Raw genomic sequence first — 18,488 nt, forward strand, 5'->3', positions numbered from 1 at the left:
GAAGAGTGGAATATGTAAGAAAAATGGCTATGCAAACCCCGTGGCCCATGAAGAAGGTGTGGGAAGAGCTGCTGTGGGTACAGAGCAGAGATTTTCCTGCAGCCTATGGAGCAGGCCATGGTGAGGGAGCTGTGCCCCTACAGCCCCTGGAGGTCAGTGGTGGAGGAGGGAAGACCCACGCCACAGCAAGTGGATGCCCAGTGGAGGCTATGACACTGTGGAATGCTGTGCTGGAGCAGGTGTGCTGGCAGGACTTGTGAGGGCACCCATGCTGGAGAAGTTTTTTCCTGAAGGACTGCACATCACGGAAAATACCTACACTGGAGCAGTGCCTCCAATGGGAGGGATCCCTGGCTGGAGCAAGGGAGGAGTGTAAGGAGTCCTTATCCTGAGGAAAAAGGAGGGGCAGAAGCAACATGTGATGAGCCGACTGCACCTCCTATTCCTATCCCCCTGCACCAACTGGGGGAGAAGGTAGAGAAAATCAGGAGTAAATTTAAGCCTAAGAAGAAGGGAGGGGTGGAAGGAAGGTGTTTTGAAAATTTGACTTTATTTCTCATTCTCTTACTCTGGTTTGGTTAGTAATAAACCAATTCCCCAAGTCCAGTCAGTTTTGTGATGATATTTGGTGAATGATCTCTCTGTCCTTACCTTGACCCATGAGCCTTCTGGTATATTTTCTCACTCCTGTCTGGCTGAGGAGGGCAGTGACAGAGCAGCTTTAGTGAGTGCCTGGCACCCAGCCAGAGCCAACTCACCAGACTTGCTACAAGTTTTGATTAAAGAAAGTGCACTTTAGAGACTGTGGATAAGCTACACCAGAAATAAGTGTTCATACATGATAAAAGAGTTTTAAAAATTAGTCAATCTTCACTCAGTCACACTGAGTCCTCATTTTGTTTCTTTTTCTTCAATGTAGCCTTTGCACTGTGTTTCACTTTATGCCATTAAAAAGCTATTTGGATGAACAAATTACTAACTTTTTTGAGGTTAATCCCATATTTTTGCTTATGACATAGCTGTTCTGAACCAGCTTGCTGGTCCTCGGACAGTCTGAATGGACTCGACCTTGATGGGGGCTGGAGTATAAAGAGGCACCACTATTCTTTCTTCCTGCTCCTCTCCACTCAGTTTCTAGTGAGGAAGGTTCAGCAGTAAAGAAAACATTTACATGAAAGAGTTATTACATGCATCTGCTTTTCTGTTCCCCTGAGAGCAATTATGAACTATTTGAGAAGGGCTGTCCTTGACTGCAATATATCTATGTATCACCACCAGCAGCTGTAGCGATGGAAGCACCTGTGCAGGCCACCCTGCAGTGAGACAGCAAGTCATTAACTGTTCTCAGACCTCTTCTAGATAACAGTGCTAACCTAAACACCATTAGTCAATTTATGTTAGAGTTTGCTTTGTGGATGTTTAATGCTTAATAGTTTGGTATAATTTCTAGTTCAATATCTAATAGCTAATTACATATAGTAAAAAAACAAACCAAAAAACCAAAACAGGCAATTGTGTTAAGAAAAAAAATGCTTGCATGATTTTATTCTCTTTAAATCTCTATAAAGCATGGATGAAGAGTCATGGACTACTCTTTATGGAAAGCAGTCAAATTTCTTCTAGGTCAGATTCTTTGGAGAAGTACATTATAATTATGAATGATGAAAAAATTAAAGATTTTAGATGGTAATTTGCACTAATAGGGAATTTTCCTTTTTGTTAGAACTGAAGAAACATTGTTTTCTGGGGAGATTTTTACCCATTCACATTATCTGAGACACTCAGAATTTTGAGCCTTTCAGTTACAGTGGAGTTTGAGATAGCCAGGATGAAGAAGCAGGTTGAAATACTTAATGATTATTTTCAGTGATTCTCCTTCCTAGAAATGAATACATTTTCCACTTCTCCATGTGCTATTTTCATTGACTGTAGGACTGTGATTGCCCCTGAAATTGTCAAGCCAAGAACATCTTCCTCTGAGGTCATATAGGAGATTTTTCTGTTACAAAGCTATGAGGAAATAAAGGCAAAATTTTTGGAAGCTCAAGTTTGGGTTTTCCAGGGCATGATTTTGATTGTGTAGGGTGATCTGGAAAGCCTGGAGCTTCTGCCATTGCCTTTGAGGCAGTACTGGAAAAGTGAAGGTTGCATTGGGATAGTTTAGGAAAGTTTGCTGTGGGAGGTGTGAGAGAGTCCTGCTGATTTAGAACTGGGATACGATAGAGAGCTCCTGCTACATGGCATGGAAAATGTTTTCCTGATTTGCTTGTCTTGTTGTGATGATATCTGTGATAGTGATGATGGTGATGAGGAGGGTGTCCTGGAGGAGGGGGACAAGGTGGTCCATGGTGGTGAGGAGGATGGTCATGGTCTGGTCCATGAGGAGGAGGACAGGGTGGTCCATGGTGGTGAGGAGGATGGTCATGATCTGGTCCATGATGGTGGGGAGGAGGACAGGGTGGTCCATGGTGGTGAGGAGGATGGTCATGATCTGGTCCATGGTGGTGGGGAGGAGGACACGGTGGTCCATGGTGGTGAGGAGGATGGTCATGGTCTGGTCCATGGTGGTGGGGAGGAGGACACGGTGGTCCATGGTGGTGAGGAGGATGGTCATGGTCTGGTCCATGAGGAGGGGGACAGGGTGGTCCATGGTGGTGAGGAGGGTGGTCATGATCTGGTTGGTCATGAGGAGGAGGACAGGGTGGTCCATGGTGGTGGGGAGGGTGGTCGTGATCTGGTCCATCATGGGGAGGATGGGGAGAAGGTCCTTCGTTGCTGTCTTGATCCTGCTTGCTGGATTTGGGGTTATGCTCAGGGTCTTCAGGTCTGGACTCAGAAGAGGGAGGATATTCATGTCTGTGTTGATGCTTATGGCGATGTTTGGGACCAAAATGATGATGACGATGGGGATGTCTGTGAGGATGTCCCAGAGGTGAATATTTCCCTCTTCGCCCACAGCCATGGTGCTGTTTATAAAAACACCAGGAAGGAGGTATTAATCAGGGGTTGATAGCACAGAAGAAATTGGTGAGAAAGAGAGAGGTGGGAGTTAGGTTTGTGTTCATAGCTCTGATGATCTTTAAGGACAAAAATCTGCATTTTTTTCACAATGGAGGAGAAGGAGTAGATAATAAAATGCCAAGTTAGTGAAAATCTGCTGGAAACACTACACCATGTCAAAATTATATAACCAGCTGAAAAATATTTGTGATAGATCAAAACAAAATAATTTCACACTGGAGTAGCTGTTGTGATATAAACTGGAATACCAAATATGATCATCTCCCTTCCTCTTGCTTTCTAAAATGCCTTTGAACTTGTTTGCCAATCTCTACTCACTTACACTTAGTTGAGTGATTGATCTGAGAGAAAACACACTTGGAAGGAGAAGTAGGGAGAGCTCAATTCTGATTCATCCTTTGACTGACCTAGGACTTGCATGTCAGTCTGTCCTGACATGCTGCATCACACTCAGACAATAGAATATTGTCAAAAATGTTACAATCATCTAGCAGTCTGGACTAAGCAAGGTTACCGTAACCTACATGAGGATACAGCCAGAGATGCGTCCATAATTGAGTACATACCCAGGGATGGTAGATTTCACAGCTTATATCTGTTCCATCAGCTTCATCTGAATCGCTGATGATTCTTGCCTTGCAGAATCCAGTGTGCTAAGTAAAAGACAAGGGAAAAAAACCACAATGCACATCTAGGTTCTTGTGATGGAATTAATACAAACTAGTTCAACATTTTACAGGTTAGGCTATTCCTTTGACACCTAAGTGTGTTCACATAACTTAGCCAGATCCTGAGCCTTCTGACCAATGCTTGCCAGCGATTTATAATGATTAAAATATGTTCCATTTTTGAGAGTTCTTGACTGTGATGCACTCTAGATGCACTTCACCATGTGCACCTAGAGGGCTACTACTCTGCATCTTGCTTCCTTTTTGATGTCTAAGAGTTTGGCCAGCTAATGATGCCTCCAAAATGAGTACCCTTGGGTACCTGATTTTACTTCCTTTTTTTTTTTTTTTTTTTTTTTCTGTCTTTGTTTGTCAAACATCTGTTCAGATTGGACAATTCTGTAATTCTGCTCGAAGCTCTCAAAACCTGGCACTGTGTAGCTATGCTGCTTCAGACAAAGCTTAAGGCAGAGCTTTCTTCCATTTATTTTTTAAAAAGCAATTTGTTGTAAGTTTTTTGCATTACTTCCCTTAGCATCCTGTTAGCTGTGACTTTCTCCTGCTGTCCAGTCATTGTGTGTGGAATTGTTCATGTGAAAGAGCACAGAGCTCAGGTGATGGGTTCTATGTGTGCTCTCTGTACTGGGTGCTTACCTTGATATTTGTTTGGGCCATTAGTAGCTCATTACGATCTGTGACTACAAATGGTAATGGCATTTTACACACAAACAGCTGCGCTGAGAACAGAATTCAGACTCTCTATAGCCATCTGCCTTGTGCTTTGTTCTAGTGAACTTGTGGCTCTCTTACCAGTTAATTCACAACCTTTTCCAGTCTTCTGGAGTATGAAAAGCCAGAGAAGGTGATGGATGTATATAAAGCAAAAGTTTTGCATATTTTATTTTTTCCATGTTTTATTTCATTATTTCATTTAGTTTCTGGGGAATAATTTATTCTGAAATTATGAGGTCTTGCCTAGCTGTTTCTTTGGTGTAGACTATTATAGTAATGGAAAAATGGGGTATAGAGAATACTTTAATAGTGTTCTGCAGATAAGCTTGAGTTATTCCACTCTCCATTCCTCTGCAGCAGAGAAAAAAGTGACCCTGAGCTCACTGGGATGACATAAGACACATATTTTTTTCAGGATCTATAACTTACATTGGTGTAAAAGTTTTTATGGACATAGCATGAGTGATTTGCTAGGGATTGGCCACAATTTGAATGCAAAGCCAGATACGACCTGAAAAACTCTAGGCCTCTAACATGCCAGATTCCAGTTACATTAAGATTTGAGAGTTCAGACTGTTTCCTTATAAAAGATAAAGGAACAGCTATAAAATTAGGATCTGGGCTTGGACATACTGGATTTTTAGTTTTGAGTTTTGATGCATGCTTATAATAAACACTTGAAAATATATTGGTAGAATCTTCCTGGTACCACCCATTATATCAGTTCTCATTTTAAGGCTTTACTTACAGCGTGCCAGTCATGCAGAAAATCACATTCCAATGCCTGATCTGTTTCCTGCATAGATTTGGAACAGTTGGTCTCTTTTATAGAGAATGCTAAAGTGTGACCTTCGCGGGAGCCAGTCTGAAACCAAGAGGTCAAAGAAGAAATGGTAACTAGGTGTATTTAAAGTCTTCTGATTTTCAGAGCAACCATACATCATCTTATTGTCAAAATCCCATCTACCTCATGCTCTCCTTACCTGTCCTGTTCAAATGTTCATGCACATACACATATTCAGCAAGGAAAACAGGTTCGATAATTTCTATCTCACACCCTTACAGCTTCCAGGAACAGTTGCTTTAATTCTTCGTTTAGTATGTGTGTGTTATAAAATCTGTTACTTTTACAGCCTGTGTTTTTAGGAAGTAGTGTCCTTAGAGTCTTCTTCCTAAATTTAACTGCTGCTCCTGTGAAAGTGGAGAGATCTATTGGACGGCAACAGCCCCTTTCCAGCGATGGGAGTGCGTAGAATAACAGTGCTGATGTTAATTTGAGGTGAAATTCTGCCAGTTACTGTGAGAATGTTGCTTTCTCTGTTGTTAAGGGCATTAGTTATGGAGAAGGCCTTACTCCATATGAACATGGGAGAAAGCCTTTGTGATCCTATTAAAATCCATAAAGAGGTGTTTCATTTTAATTTCCAACTATAGCAGTACTTTTATTTCAAGTCTGTGTTGAAGGTGTCCTTAGCATGTGTGCACACATGAGTTTCACTAGTTTAACTAAATTGGTTAAAGTGCATGCACATGCTTTATGGTATGGTATGTTTTTTTACTGTAATTCATAGTTTCTGAGCATTAAAATCCAGTGGTACAATGTGAAGTGTTGCTGTAGCTGAAGATGGTGAAGTGTGAAAACAAAGTGTTTGGGGAGAAACACACAAACCCAGGCAATGTGAAAACAATCCCTTTCTAAATGGCAGTAGGGATACATCATGCACAGGGTTACAGTGTGGGACACTGTCAGGTTTCTGAGCAATATTAAAAGCTGCAGGGAGGTGGGCTTGGCATGCTATCATTTAGGCAGTTTCCAAGATCAGTCTGTATCATGGTGGGAGCCATGGGACCTCATTACAGAGGTGTCCTAAGCTGACACATGTGTTGGCAGAATGATCCTGTGCTGTTTAAGTCAAAGTCCAGTATCTACCAACAAGAAATTTTGTTATTAATATACTTCAGATCACCCAAGGGATACATCTTCATGTTGACATCATGTGGATAGGGAGATATTTACCAGACCCAGAAGTTCTTCAAGAGTTATAGCACAAATTCACCTCCTGTCCTTAGAGTGCTGCTTTGCTCTGCAGCAAGAGTCAAAATTACACTGAGCATGTTCCACTGTTTGTTGTGCCCATGTGCTAAATATTCTAAGAGTAAAACTTTATCTGTCTGCAACTGACAAAACATGTGACTCTGATAATACATGACTGTCCATCTCAAAGTCTGCTCAGTAATAGATAAACTCATGTATGTCATGTTAGGTAAATAGGCATTCAAAATTAAAATATGTACACAAAGAAGGCCTTGAATTCTGAATGTCATCACACTGCCATAGTTCTTTAGCAAATGAGAAATCCTTTTGCTTTCCCACACCTAAATTGAAGTTGATAACAAGTCTTTGCTAAAGCAAGACCTTCAACTTAGATCTGATCCTAGAAGGGTTTGATTTCTGGTTCCATGATCTTGGAGTTGCTCACAAAATCATGTCATTTCTAAGTAATTCTAGGATATAAAATGCCACTTACCCTCTTTATAACTCTTTCAACTTTATCCACAGCAAAGTTGTTTGTGTGGTTACCTTCACTATTGAATTTCTTCAGGGCCTTTTCAGCAATGTCTTTATGTTGCTCAGTGACTTCTAAGGCTTCAAGTTTCACAGGACAATCTTTGCACTCTAGTAAGTCAGGTGGAACTGTGAAAACAGATAATTTACTAATATTACAGTAGATATTAATACTGTTAGGAATGTGCCCATGCCTTTAATGTGAATTCATAGTGAGAAATTTAAATGCAGCATTTACTTGGAAGTGAAATAAACTGTCTCTACCTCCACAAATGTGGAATGTAATGTGAAAAAGCCCCAAACCCATGAAAATGAGTATTCTTATAAATCACCTTAGAATCTTACCACCCCAAATATGCAGTCTTCCCAAGTCTACATTTGTTCTGATATTCATTATCATATTTCGATGGACTGGAATGGTGATATCATCTGACATCAATAAAGTCTGGTTTAGAGGAGTAGGGTAACCTTAATTGTATTACTCATTCTTAACATTCCATTTGAATTATCTAAAGTATGAATCACAAGCAGATGAATGGATCTGTTACGGTTTCCATACGCTTGGTAAGAGGGCTGGTTTGAGGTATGCATTGGCTTACAGCAGTGGTTATTTTACCTGGACTTAATGTACAATTAAATCCATATAGTTGAGGTTTCTTCAGCAGATGGTTTGTATATGTGATAATCTTACATTGCCCAAAGTCCTGAGAGGAAAAAAGAATACATGATTATGATGTTATTTTCCCTGGATTTAATTGGATGTAGGCAATCATAGAAATTATACCTGCTTTTAATATGCAGTACCTCTAAGAATAACAGATGTGGTCATTAATGGAATGTTTGATCAAGTACCACTCAAAATTTGTCTTCAGATAAAATGGGATCTCTCTCTACAAGAGCCTTTATTTTAATTCTCAGTTTGGTCAATTGAGTAGACAATGGAAAACTGAACCAGCTTTCTTAGTCATCCCGATATTTATTTAGAGTAGGATAAGACAAAATGGCAGGGAAAGTTAGAATGCCAGGGTACACAAATCTTTGTCAAAAGTGGATGGACCTTTTCATCCATTATTTTTTTTTCTCCATTAAAAGAAAAGAATAAATGCTTTCTCTTCTCTCCTTCTGGCCTTTCTGCTTTATCCTTTGTCATAGTATCACAACTCTCCTATTTAAATAAAGTTTTGGACTGGGAGTTCTCATCATTGGAGTGCAAAAGAAAGGACAAGTATTGCTGTATATCATTCATGTACTGACACTACCAATATTTCACATTGTCATACTGCAAATGCTATGACAGAAAACTGACAAAATATACCACTGCTATTTCTGGCTCGTATACCAGGAATATGCTTAAAAAATAATTTCTAGTGCCCTTTAGTTGTCAGCAAATTACCCTCAAAACATAAGTTCTGCTACAAGCAGTGGAATGTGGAGTGTAGTTCCTTTAAGACAACAAGTTAAATAAAGCTATGCTTATTTGAAGAGTCAATCCTTTCCCAAGCTTTTAGCATATGTCCAACAATTCTAAAATTAGATAGATTTTGGTTTAGAATGAGCCATATTAAAGCCCAGTCTTCACTGAGAGATTTTGTGACACAGATTTCTGGGCAGTTCAGAAGATCAAGTTAGTGCATTATTGGTGCATGAGTTGGTGCAGATGCCATTACTTGCCATTGGATAGGTGTCACTGTATTCACAGGACTCCCAATGTCTTCTGGATAGGATAGGGCATACAGTTTCCACCACATCCAAAGTTAGGTAGAGGACTGTTGAATTTTCCTGGAAAAGAAATGCAAGTAAAAAGGAGTTTGTAGACAAGAAGTTTGGTCTGAAATAAACTTTTTTTTGAGGTCAATATGCTTAATTTTTAATGAAGCTTCTCCAGTTCTCTATTAAGGTTTTTCAGAGCATAGGAAGGGTTCAGGCTGGAAGGGACCTTTGGAGGTCATCTTGCCCAGCCACTTGCTCAAGGCAAAGCTGAAACTTCAAAGTTTCAACTCCATTCTGTGTATCACCAAGACAGACATTCCTCAACCTCTCTGGGCCATTCTTTCCCCATGATTGTTTTTAGCCTTATATGTAGTCAGAATTTCCCTTCCTGCAACTTACAACTGTTGCCTCTTATCCTTTTGTTGGTAACCTGTGAGAAGTGTCTGTTGTTAATCTGACACTCATCAAGCAGGGAAAATGCCACTGTTAAAAGGTTGCCATTCCATCTTTCTGATTTTCCCATAGAACATACTGCTCTATTAGGACATCAGTTGTCTAGGCAGCCAATTATGTGTTTATGTTCATTTCAAATTACCTTAGTGACCAGGTACTCTTTCAGAACTTTGCTTCTTGCTCAGTTTATTCAGGGAGTGATGCAACAAAACTCTAATAATCCCAATCAGAATCCTTAACTCTGAAACTCTTCTAGTATGTTCTGTCTCCTGAGCAAATGGGATTAGGAGAATAAAAATTTGAATTTGGGTGGCAGTGTAATGGGATGTGGTGCTAAGAATTTTCTGTGGCCCACAGAAACAGTTTTGGAGTGGATTATTTAAACTTTATTTAGCTCTTGTATGAACATTCAGAATAAACGCCATATGTATTTTATTTTGTCATTTAGGTAAAACCATGCAAAGCCCTTCACTGTGAATAAGCTTCCTCAGATTCTACCAAGTTCCGTCCATTCAGGTTCCTTTTTCAGAGTTTCTGTATAGATGACACCTTGTGAAAGAATTGCTGGAGTCTAGTGTAATGTTTTCATTAGTAAGAGTCTACCAACGTCATTCTAAACACTGGTTTTGCAATATTTGTATATCTTAGCATTGTCTCTATTTTGAAATAGGGATTAAGTGTCTACATCCAAATACACAGTAGAAAATTCCTCTGTTCACCTGCTCAGTAGCTCTTGGGGAAATAAAAGGTGCCTTCTTGGTTCTCATCATTCTTGGTTGTTTTAAAAGCATTTTAGTCACTACAGTTCTGCAGAAGTCAAGAACTGTTTTGTAGTGAATACTTGAGTATCTTATGCTTCTAGAACTCCTGTGTAAACCCAGTAGGGATTTGGCTGGGATTGTTCTGCTTAGATTTCTGAGAGGGCTGATGTGATAAACCTCTTGCACACTATTGCATGGAGAAATGAAAATATTGTTCTGATGTTTCAGGGGTTTCTTTTTGGTTTGTTGGGTTTTTAAAATATATATATATTTTTTAATGTTATCTTGGCAATGGAACCAAAAAAAGTTCTTGCACAATAGTGTACATGATTAGTGTGCAGGAGGTCACATCTGGTGTCTTTGGGTCTGAGAAGGTACAGAGACCTTACAGGGAGAGGATTTCTTAGCAGTCAGGCAGATAAGAAGTGTCTTTTCTCTTCTTGCAGACACTGTGTGACATCTGAAGCCATAGCCCTGGACTGCAAAGATGGCAAAATTCATTAAAGGTACAAACAAAACATAAACGTGGTGGTCTAGTGCCTACAACATTCATCTGGAAGTGTGAATCCTCAGCACTAGTCCATATTCTAAGTTATACTTTATACTTTATATAGTCAATAGTTGCTTAAAATGTAGAAACAATGACACTTTTCTTTTTAGACAAAACTTTGCTTTTTGTCATTCATCCAATGCATGTCTTGCTGCCTGGTGGTACCACTTCAGAGGGGTAGCACACACATAGCTGTATGGCAGCAGAATTCTTCAAGGACATGAGACTTCAGGGTTTAAATCTCTTAATGCAGAAGAGATCCTTCCTAGATGAAGCTCTTTAACTGCCTGGCTATTGTGTAAAAGCCAATGGTATAACTTTGTTTTTGAAAAGCAAAATAATCCGTCAGGGTTTTTTGCAGGTGTACCTGAAGACCTGTGACAACCTGGGCTATGGGACACTTTCTGAGTCTATACTTATCCTTATAGGCTGTAGTAAGCAGCTCCATCAAAAACTAGCCTGTTTTTTCTGTTGCCATTCTGAGACTTTTGGGATGGTGCACATGTGCCTGGATACCAATTTTTTAGTTAAACAGCTAAAAGCTACCAGGTGGATTAGTAAATCTGCCTGCCCTTGGTCTCTTTTATGTATTAGATAAAGACATTCTTATTCTATTGCTTTTTCTACTATTGATTTGTTTTGGCATTTCGGCAGTCATTTTGAAAGGTTTATGTATCTTCTCTAGGAAACAGAAATAGAAATAGGAAGGAAATAGGAAATGACTGATGGGGATTCTCTATCCAGTCCCTCCCCTGTTTTGCAGAGTAGCAACTCCTTTGACTTCCTCTGTTTTTTTTCCCTTTCCACCAGTATATTCATCTCTCTCTGAAATTAAGAAAATAACAAAATACCAGTCTTGCAGGATACCTTGGTCTAATTAATGTTAGGCATTCATGGATTAAAGAAACCTTCTGAATATAAATTTTGAGTATAACATCTGAAACCAGACAAGACAGATGAATTTCCAGAGTTGTATAAAGCTGTTCAGAACATCTCTTATGCAAACATCCTGCTGGCCAAGAGAAGAGAGGCCATTCAGCATTGTTTGAAATCAAACTTACATGCAATAAATCATACACAAATGAATACTGAGGTGGTGTAAATCACAGCTGATTCATTGGATTACATCAACATTGTTCCAGTAAAAGCAATAAACATAAGCTCTTAATGACCTGGCTTATTATTTAAAAATCACAGTCTTGTGTAAATCAGCCTTTAAGTTCATACTTACTAATTGTAGTTCATGTGCATCAGCAACACGGAATAAACCAAAAACAAAACCATCTCTGCGATGTCTGTTGACCAAATCCAGGGCCACTCCTGCATCTGTTTCAATGGTGTTACAGTCTGCAGGTGTAATTTGGGCATTAGAGCTCTGCAGTAGTGTTAGAAAAAAAGCTGAAGCTAGAAGCAGCATTTTGTTTGCAGTGTTAGGTCACTTATGCCCATGCCCTGATGAAGTCAGCCTGCTTTTAAATTGGAGCAGCCCACCAAAGTTATAAATGAATGCTAAAAGGGCATGGTTTTATATATATTTAAGTGTCATGTCAGACAGCCATTACCTTGACCCTGGCTTAATGTTTGCAAACAGCAAGTAAATGATTATATAGTGATTGAGCAGATTTTGAGTAAAGTAGGCTTTCTAACACTCTCTGGACTACCCATCAAAGGGCCTGTTTGTGATTCTTTAAGCAGGCATTGTGCAATGGTGCTTTACCATGGAAAGTACTCTTTCCATGTAAGGCTGAGCCTGGCACAGCCTTAGAAGGTCCATTTTATGTGTGCAGATATTATACAATCTTGGTCTTCTGTTTACTATTAAAACAGTTGAACTGAAAATATGCTGAAATATTTGTGGTCACTTTATGACTATATCCATATCCCTGTTCTTACAGATCCTTAACCACCAGGCAACTAGTGAAAGAGAAATAAGGAATTCACTCAGATGTGGAAAAGGGATATAGCTCAAGGTGCACTGCAGTCTGGTGGTCTGTAACTGCTATGTGAGTACCTGCTACTCCTTCAGCTCAAGAAAATTTAGAGTAGATTTCTGTCAGCTTTACATCTTTTCAGACTGGTACTCAGAAAGGGACTGACTGGCCTAATACCCATGTAATCTAGGTATGGCAAGAAGTTACATAAAGCTGCCTTCACATTCTCAGCCTGAGCAGTTTTGTGTGCTTTTTAGCTGTGGTAGCCTTCATAGACTTTTTTAGAGAATTTTTGGTAATTTTTCTTTTCGTATTTAATAAAATAATGCAATACCTAGTAAGATTTATACCTTTCAAGGATATGCCAATATCCTCTCCTAAGCAGAAAGGATGAGATATTGTCTCATTGTATTCAAAATCTTTTATTCAGGATAGTTTTTAAGACATTCTTATAAGGCAGTAATTGCTTGTCAGGGAGTGGCTGAAGATGGAATACAAAACTCAAACAATGAGTAAGAAAATACAAAAATGCAAAGTGAGTCCAAAATGACAAGGTCAGACTCAGATGAGGAATTTTCCAAATCTAGGTTGATGTGAAGATTGGATTAACTTCTCACAGAAAAGGTGCTGGCTGTATAATTGACTTGGGGGCTGGAAACTAGATGATCTTTAAGGTCCTTTCCAACCCAAAGCATTTACATGTTTGACTGTGAAGGACTTTTTTTTTTTTTTTTTTTTTTTTTTTTTTTTTTTTTTTTTTTTGAGAAACCTTCAGAAATACAGTGAATAATCATCCTTAACAATTATTTCATTAATCTGTATTTTAAAAAAATCCACCTCTTAGCGTGTCTGTTGTCTAAGAAATCATGTTTTAAAATTAATTGAGGTGAAGCAGTAGATTTCATTCATAGTTAGTTCAGGACATACTTAACAGTTCTTTGGTCATAGATAAGCTAAATAGAGCATCTTACAATATAGAACCAGGGACACCAAAACCACCATGAGTAAGTTTAAAATGGTTAATATAGTCCTCCCACTTGTGGAACTTTTTGCCACAGAAAGATCTGGGTGCAGATGCTGTCCTTGGGGGCAGAAATTGCTTAGAAAAGTCCATGGGCAGCAGGTCTTTACCTGATACTAGAAGGACTCAGCAGAAGAATATCCTTAAAGACCCTGGTACGATGATCCTGGGTGCTGGAAAAGTATGAGGGGATGGTTTGCAGAGAGGGGCAGGTCATAAGCTTCTTCTAACCACAATTGTCTTTTGTCACGGGGAGAGATGGATACTGGCCTGGATGTACAACTGTTCTGGTGAAATAGGGCATTTCTTTTGGTTTGGTTTTATAATATTTCATTTTAATGACTCAGAATCTCCTCCAGAAGATGGAAAAAAAGCAGTGAAATAAATGTTGTGTAAATAATCAAAGACGTTTTAAATATATCTCATCAGTTAAAAATAAAATTCCCATTATTGCTGTGTTACAAATTGCACTCCAATTCATTTATTACAATACTGGTTAATTTTTTCAATTGGGCAGTGATACTAAAGAAAGGCATTGGATTAGGTGATTTATAACATAATTCCCTCAGCCGTCTGTTGTTTGCAGATTGTTCTTTTTTTCCTCTTCTGTTCTGGGTTGTTCATTGTGACACTCATCATTTTTTTGACCACAGCTTATGTATATTTTATGTATGAAATTGAAACAGTATGAATAAACAGTGGAAAATGTGCAATTCCTGCAAAATTGACTGTGGAAGTAAAGTAAGATTGTGTTCCCACTCTAGAGACTTTTGTCCTTGATTTCTTTGAAAAAGAAAGATTGGACTCTATTATTAAAGTACAGCATTGACAAGAACTCCAGGCACAGTAAGAGCAGTTAATTAAATATTGGTTATACTTAAGTCAGGATAATGTATTTTTATCACTTCTCCTTCAGTTTGATATCTTTTTAAGAACTTATTTTGGTTTTATATTTATTACTTTTCAGTTTTGTGTATTGCTTTAATGAAGCCATCTCTGTAAATAGATTGCTGGAAGGAATAGAAATATTTATCCAAACATGGCATTTCTCTTGCATAGTGTATCAAAACCTCGTTTATGACTTTTACCAAGGCTTGACTTACAACAGTAAGAGGTGATCCACATTCAGACTTTAAGGATATGGTAATAAACATCCATCCTAAACCTCTCCAGAGCACTGGGAGAACACATCGAAAAGAAGCTTATCTTCCCCACTTGAAAAACAGTGTATGAAATGCGTAATAAATACAACTTTAAAAGAGAGGCATAGAAAAAGGAGAACTGACACATAAAGGAAATTATATGCAATAACCAATCCCTTATTTCCTGAGTGCAGCTGTAATTATTTACAGATATCCCTGGTTTCTTGGGAGCGCAGCTGCTATGAGCAGACTGTTCTCTGCCTTCTGCAGGAGCACTTCATGCCCAGGCTGGTGTCACCACATGGCACAGCTCAGTCACCTGTGCAGGCAGCAAGGCCTTTCCCATCTCGTACTGTGCTGCTCTGCAGCCACTCCTGTTCCTACTCCCAAACCTGAGCCCAGCTAACACAGACACCTGGGGGTCCAGTTGCTTAGAGGTTAATTCTGGGCTGGCTTCTCTTTTTTTTCAGTCTGAAATTCCACAGAGCTTCGGACCTTGGTGGTCTTGATGCAAAAACCAAAAAAGATTTGCAATTCGTGGGGTGGCTCTGCCCCCAAGTAGGATAGAAAAATATGTAAATGTGACATGTCTTATTTTTATCCGCTGGGTGTAAACAGGATGCCCCCAATGCAAATGCAATGTTAGACAAATTTGCTTTGGTTATGGTTTTCAGAGCAGCAGCTCCAGCTCCAGCTTCCACTCTCTGCCTGCAGCTTGTTTTTTCTTTACCAGTCACCAATTTTTTATCAAACTTGTAGAAGTTTCATCACCTTGTCTATCAAATTTCATTCAAAGAGACCTTAAGTTCAAAAGCATTTGGAGGAGACAAACTGTCAAGTGAGGAGGTTGACAATGTAGTTACAGAAGTCTTGTTGCTTAAGAGGCCTCAAGGACTAATACAGGGAATAAAAAGGGTGTCGGTATTCCTTGTCTCATCCTCAGTGTCTTTGGCTGCAAAATGCTTTTCAGGAAAAAACAGTAATTGTAAATTGATGACTGGAAGGATATGTTGAAAGACTGACCTTTTTGCAGAGGGGCTTGAGAGGTTGGGAGAAAAGGTGAGGTTAAGAATTTGATGTTAAGAATGGAGTCAGAGGGAGTTCTAAATCTCAGATGCAGAAGAAAATTCTTAACTATTAAGTGTGTGCAATAGGTAGGTTCTGAAGTCATACAAATAGAACTTATATTTAGTTTATTTTATAAAAACCTTGTTTTTAAAACCCATCTTAAGAACTTTGATGTCTGAGTCTTGCTTTTTAAAATGTTCGTTTCATTTGGATATTACTGTTCTATTTTTGCATTCATGGTGCTTCACTTATATTCTGAGGTAAAGGCTCGAATCAGATAAAAATGTCAACAGTCCTGGAGGTCATTGACCATCATTTATCTGTGCCTGAATAAAAAACGTTGTTCATGTGAAATTGGAATGTTTGCTTAAATAAACAGACCACATTTTAGCTGGACATTGCCCAGATAACAAGTTATTAATGGATGATATTATATCATAAGATCAATAAGTGTTGAAAAACCGTAAAACAAAGTTGAAAATTGATTTGGGAATTGTCTGCCCAAATCCATCTGCTTTTCATCTCCAGTACTGCTTGAAGGGCTTCTTTGTGTCATTGACCTGTTTTCTGCTGGACAAGGACAAGCAGCACATAACAGTTCAGAGTCCTGGCAGGAGGTGAGGAGCTTTTGGGGTGTGGCTGGAGTGACACAGAGTGTGTTACTGCCCAGCTGCTTTGCTCACATTGGCTGGAAGCTGAGATCAGGCCAGAAGATGGAGGTTCTGCATGACCTGGGCATGTTTTTAAGAGGATTTCCTGCAGTCCTGTCTTAGAGAGTACCCACAGGCTGCCCATGTGGGTGTGCTGGAGGGAGAATGCTGCAGTGCTGGCCCACTCACAGATTGGCATAAAGGTGCTGAATCAGCAGCAGGATTTGAAGTCCTGATGACTAAATGCTACCAGCTGTTATTAATATCAATGCCATATGGGAGTGCTGCAGTATCCAGGTATGTCCTGAGGACAAAGGAAACACAGGAACTGTACAACCTCAGACTCCTTATTGCAATGCAAGAATTTAATCTTGGACATCAGTACTAAGACTCTATTATGGTAAACACTGGCGGTGGCCCAGGTGACACTGAAACTGGGTATGGACTCTGTGCTGGAGTGGCCACAGCAAATGAAGGAAATGCTCATGACTCTGCACTGACCACTGGTGCTTTGTTGATCTGTGCTGGAGGTACAGTTACTGCTCAGATAAACAGCCCTTCTGCTGTTTATTTTTAAATCAGAGAAGTCTTTGAACCCAAATCCCAGATCCGAGTTAGGGAAATTATTGATTCAAATGTAATTTCTGAGCCTCATCTGCAGAACAGGCTACACAGCATCCAAATGGAATGCTCAAAACTGTGTATCCAGACTTTCCAGTTTCCCCTGCTTATGTTCAAACTAACTCCACTCCATTTATCTTCACTCACTGCAGCTGTTCAATTTACTGTTCTAAGGAGCCATAGTCAAGAAAAAGAACTGAATGAAATGGGGTATTCTTTGCTGTGACTAGCACTTAATGAAGCTGATTTCTTCCCCAGTGCTCCTTTAGGGGAAGAATCTGGCTGTGTATGTTGATAAAAGTCTCAGTAGTGTCATTAAACTGATGACCCCAGTGAGAACAGGATCAACATGCAAACGGTTAATAAAAAGGACTGTGCAGCAGAAGTGAGAAGTGTGGTGATTAACTGCAAAGACGGACAAACCCAGCGTTTTGAAAATCCCTCAAGTGTGACAGGCTGTTGCCCCCGTGCTCTGTTCCCTGACTCACTGAGGGCACCATGGGTGCTGTGTGTGAGGGCATGGAGCAGTGCCTGGGATCCAGATGTTGGCATATGGCAGATCAGCAATTCCTGTCCAGGGCAGGAGAACACACTGGGTGTGCTGGAGAAACCTGAGCTGGCAAAGGTGAAACCTCCCGAGGGAAAAACAAGATGCAGTAATTCAATGACGTGATAAAAAAAAGGAATGCTGAAACAATCTAGAGCTCCTACTGCAATGAGAATTAGTTAGAATTGGCATTTTAGGATTTTTCAGAACTATCTGATTTTGAAAGTTTTTCTGCTCTGAAATGAGTGAAACTGAAATATATTGACATTTCTCATAATGTAGGATTGAAATGGAATTATTTTTGGCTCAGTTGATATGTTTCACACATCAGTTTTGGCTTATTTTAATCTTTGAAGCAATTAAATTACTTCTTTATATCAAATTTATGTATGCAAGAGTTTTGCAGACTGAAAATGCAAACACAGTTTCTGTGAATATAATTCCACACAATATTTCAGTATTATTTTGGCCCCACTCAAAATAAAATAATAGTTTATATTTTATTTATAATAATGAAGTAATACATTTTAATCAACATGCATAATGCCAGAACGCTTTAACAAAACCATAATTTTTTGTTGGAAGACTCTTTAAATGTAAAAAGTATCCAGGATCTCTAGGGATGATACAGTATCATAAAAGCTTCAGAGACAATATTTTATTGATTTTGTTTTGAACAAATGGTTTTACAGATCTGGTGGCAACTGGAAAAAGGCTTTATGGTCTCATACAAACCCCTTATTATTGCAAATATCAGTGTACTTCTGGCCACAGATGACATTTCTTTCCTACATTCATTCTTTTTCTTCTTGTCTTCTCATTTATTTATATTTGTTTTTGTCAGTACAATTACCATGTCTGACTTCAGTGAAATCGATTTTTCTTGGCTGCAGGCTGCTGAGTGTCCCTGTGGCTTTTATTATAAAGCAGTTAATATGACCTATCTCAAGAAAGAATTAGGCTGATTTTTTAAATCATTGTTTTTCCTGCACAGCAGCCTCACTAGAGCATAACAATCCAATAGCCTGGATTTGATTCTTCACCAGC

General features: G+C 39.2%; 1 protein-coding gene across 1 annotated transcript; it reads right to left on the bottom strand.

Moving 5' to 3' along the window:
- Nucleotides 1-1,518: 1,518 nt before the first annotated feature.
- Nucleotides 1,519-11,975, bottom strand: HRG (histidine rich glycoprotein). The gene is made up of 7 exons (XM_083868421.1): nt 11,693-11,975; nt 8,659-8,766; nt 7,604-7,691; nt 6,950-7,116; nt 5,170-5,286; nt 3,588-3,674; nt 1,519-2,966 (listed from the first exon to the last, which is right to left on the bottom strand). The coding sequence occupies exons 1-7, from the start codon at nt 11,876-11,878 to the stop codon at nt 1,983-1,985; spliced, it is 1,737 nt and encodes a 578-aa protein (XP_083724547.1). The 5' UTR covers nt 11,879-11,975; the 3' UTR covers nt 1,519-1,982.
- Between the last annotated feature and the right edge of the window lie 6,513 nt (nt 11,976-18,488).

This window comes from Zosterops lateralis (assembly GCF_965231275.1).
Source record: "Zosterops lateralis genome assembly, chromosome: 10".
In the NCBI taxonomy this organism is placed as follows: domain Eukaryota; kingdom Metazoa; phylum Chordata; class Aves; order Passeriformes; family Zosteropidae; genus Zosterops; species Zosterops lateralis.

What these genes read in the sequence shown, in the direction of transcription:
- HRG (XM_083868421.1), bottom strand. Translation starts at nt 11,878, where the DNA reads ATGCTGCTTCTAGCTTCAGCTTTTTTTCTAACACTACTGCAGAGCTCT. An exon ending in ACAGTGACACCTATCCAATG is followed by an intron (nt 7,692 to 8,658) that starts GCAAGTAATGGC and finishes TTTTCCTCTCAG; the next exon opens with GACTTTGGGCAATGTAAGAT. An exon ending in TTGAAAGAGTTATAAAGAGG is followed by an intron (nt 5,287 to 6,949) that starts GTAAGTGGCATT and finishes TCTTGGTTTCAG; the next exon opens with ACTGGCTCCCGCGAAGGTCA.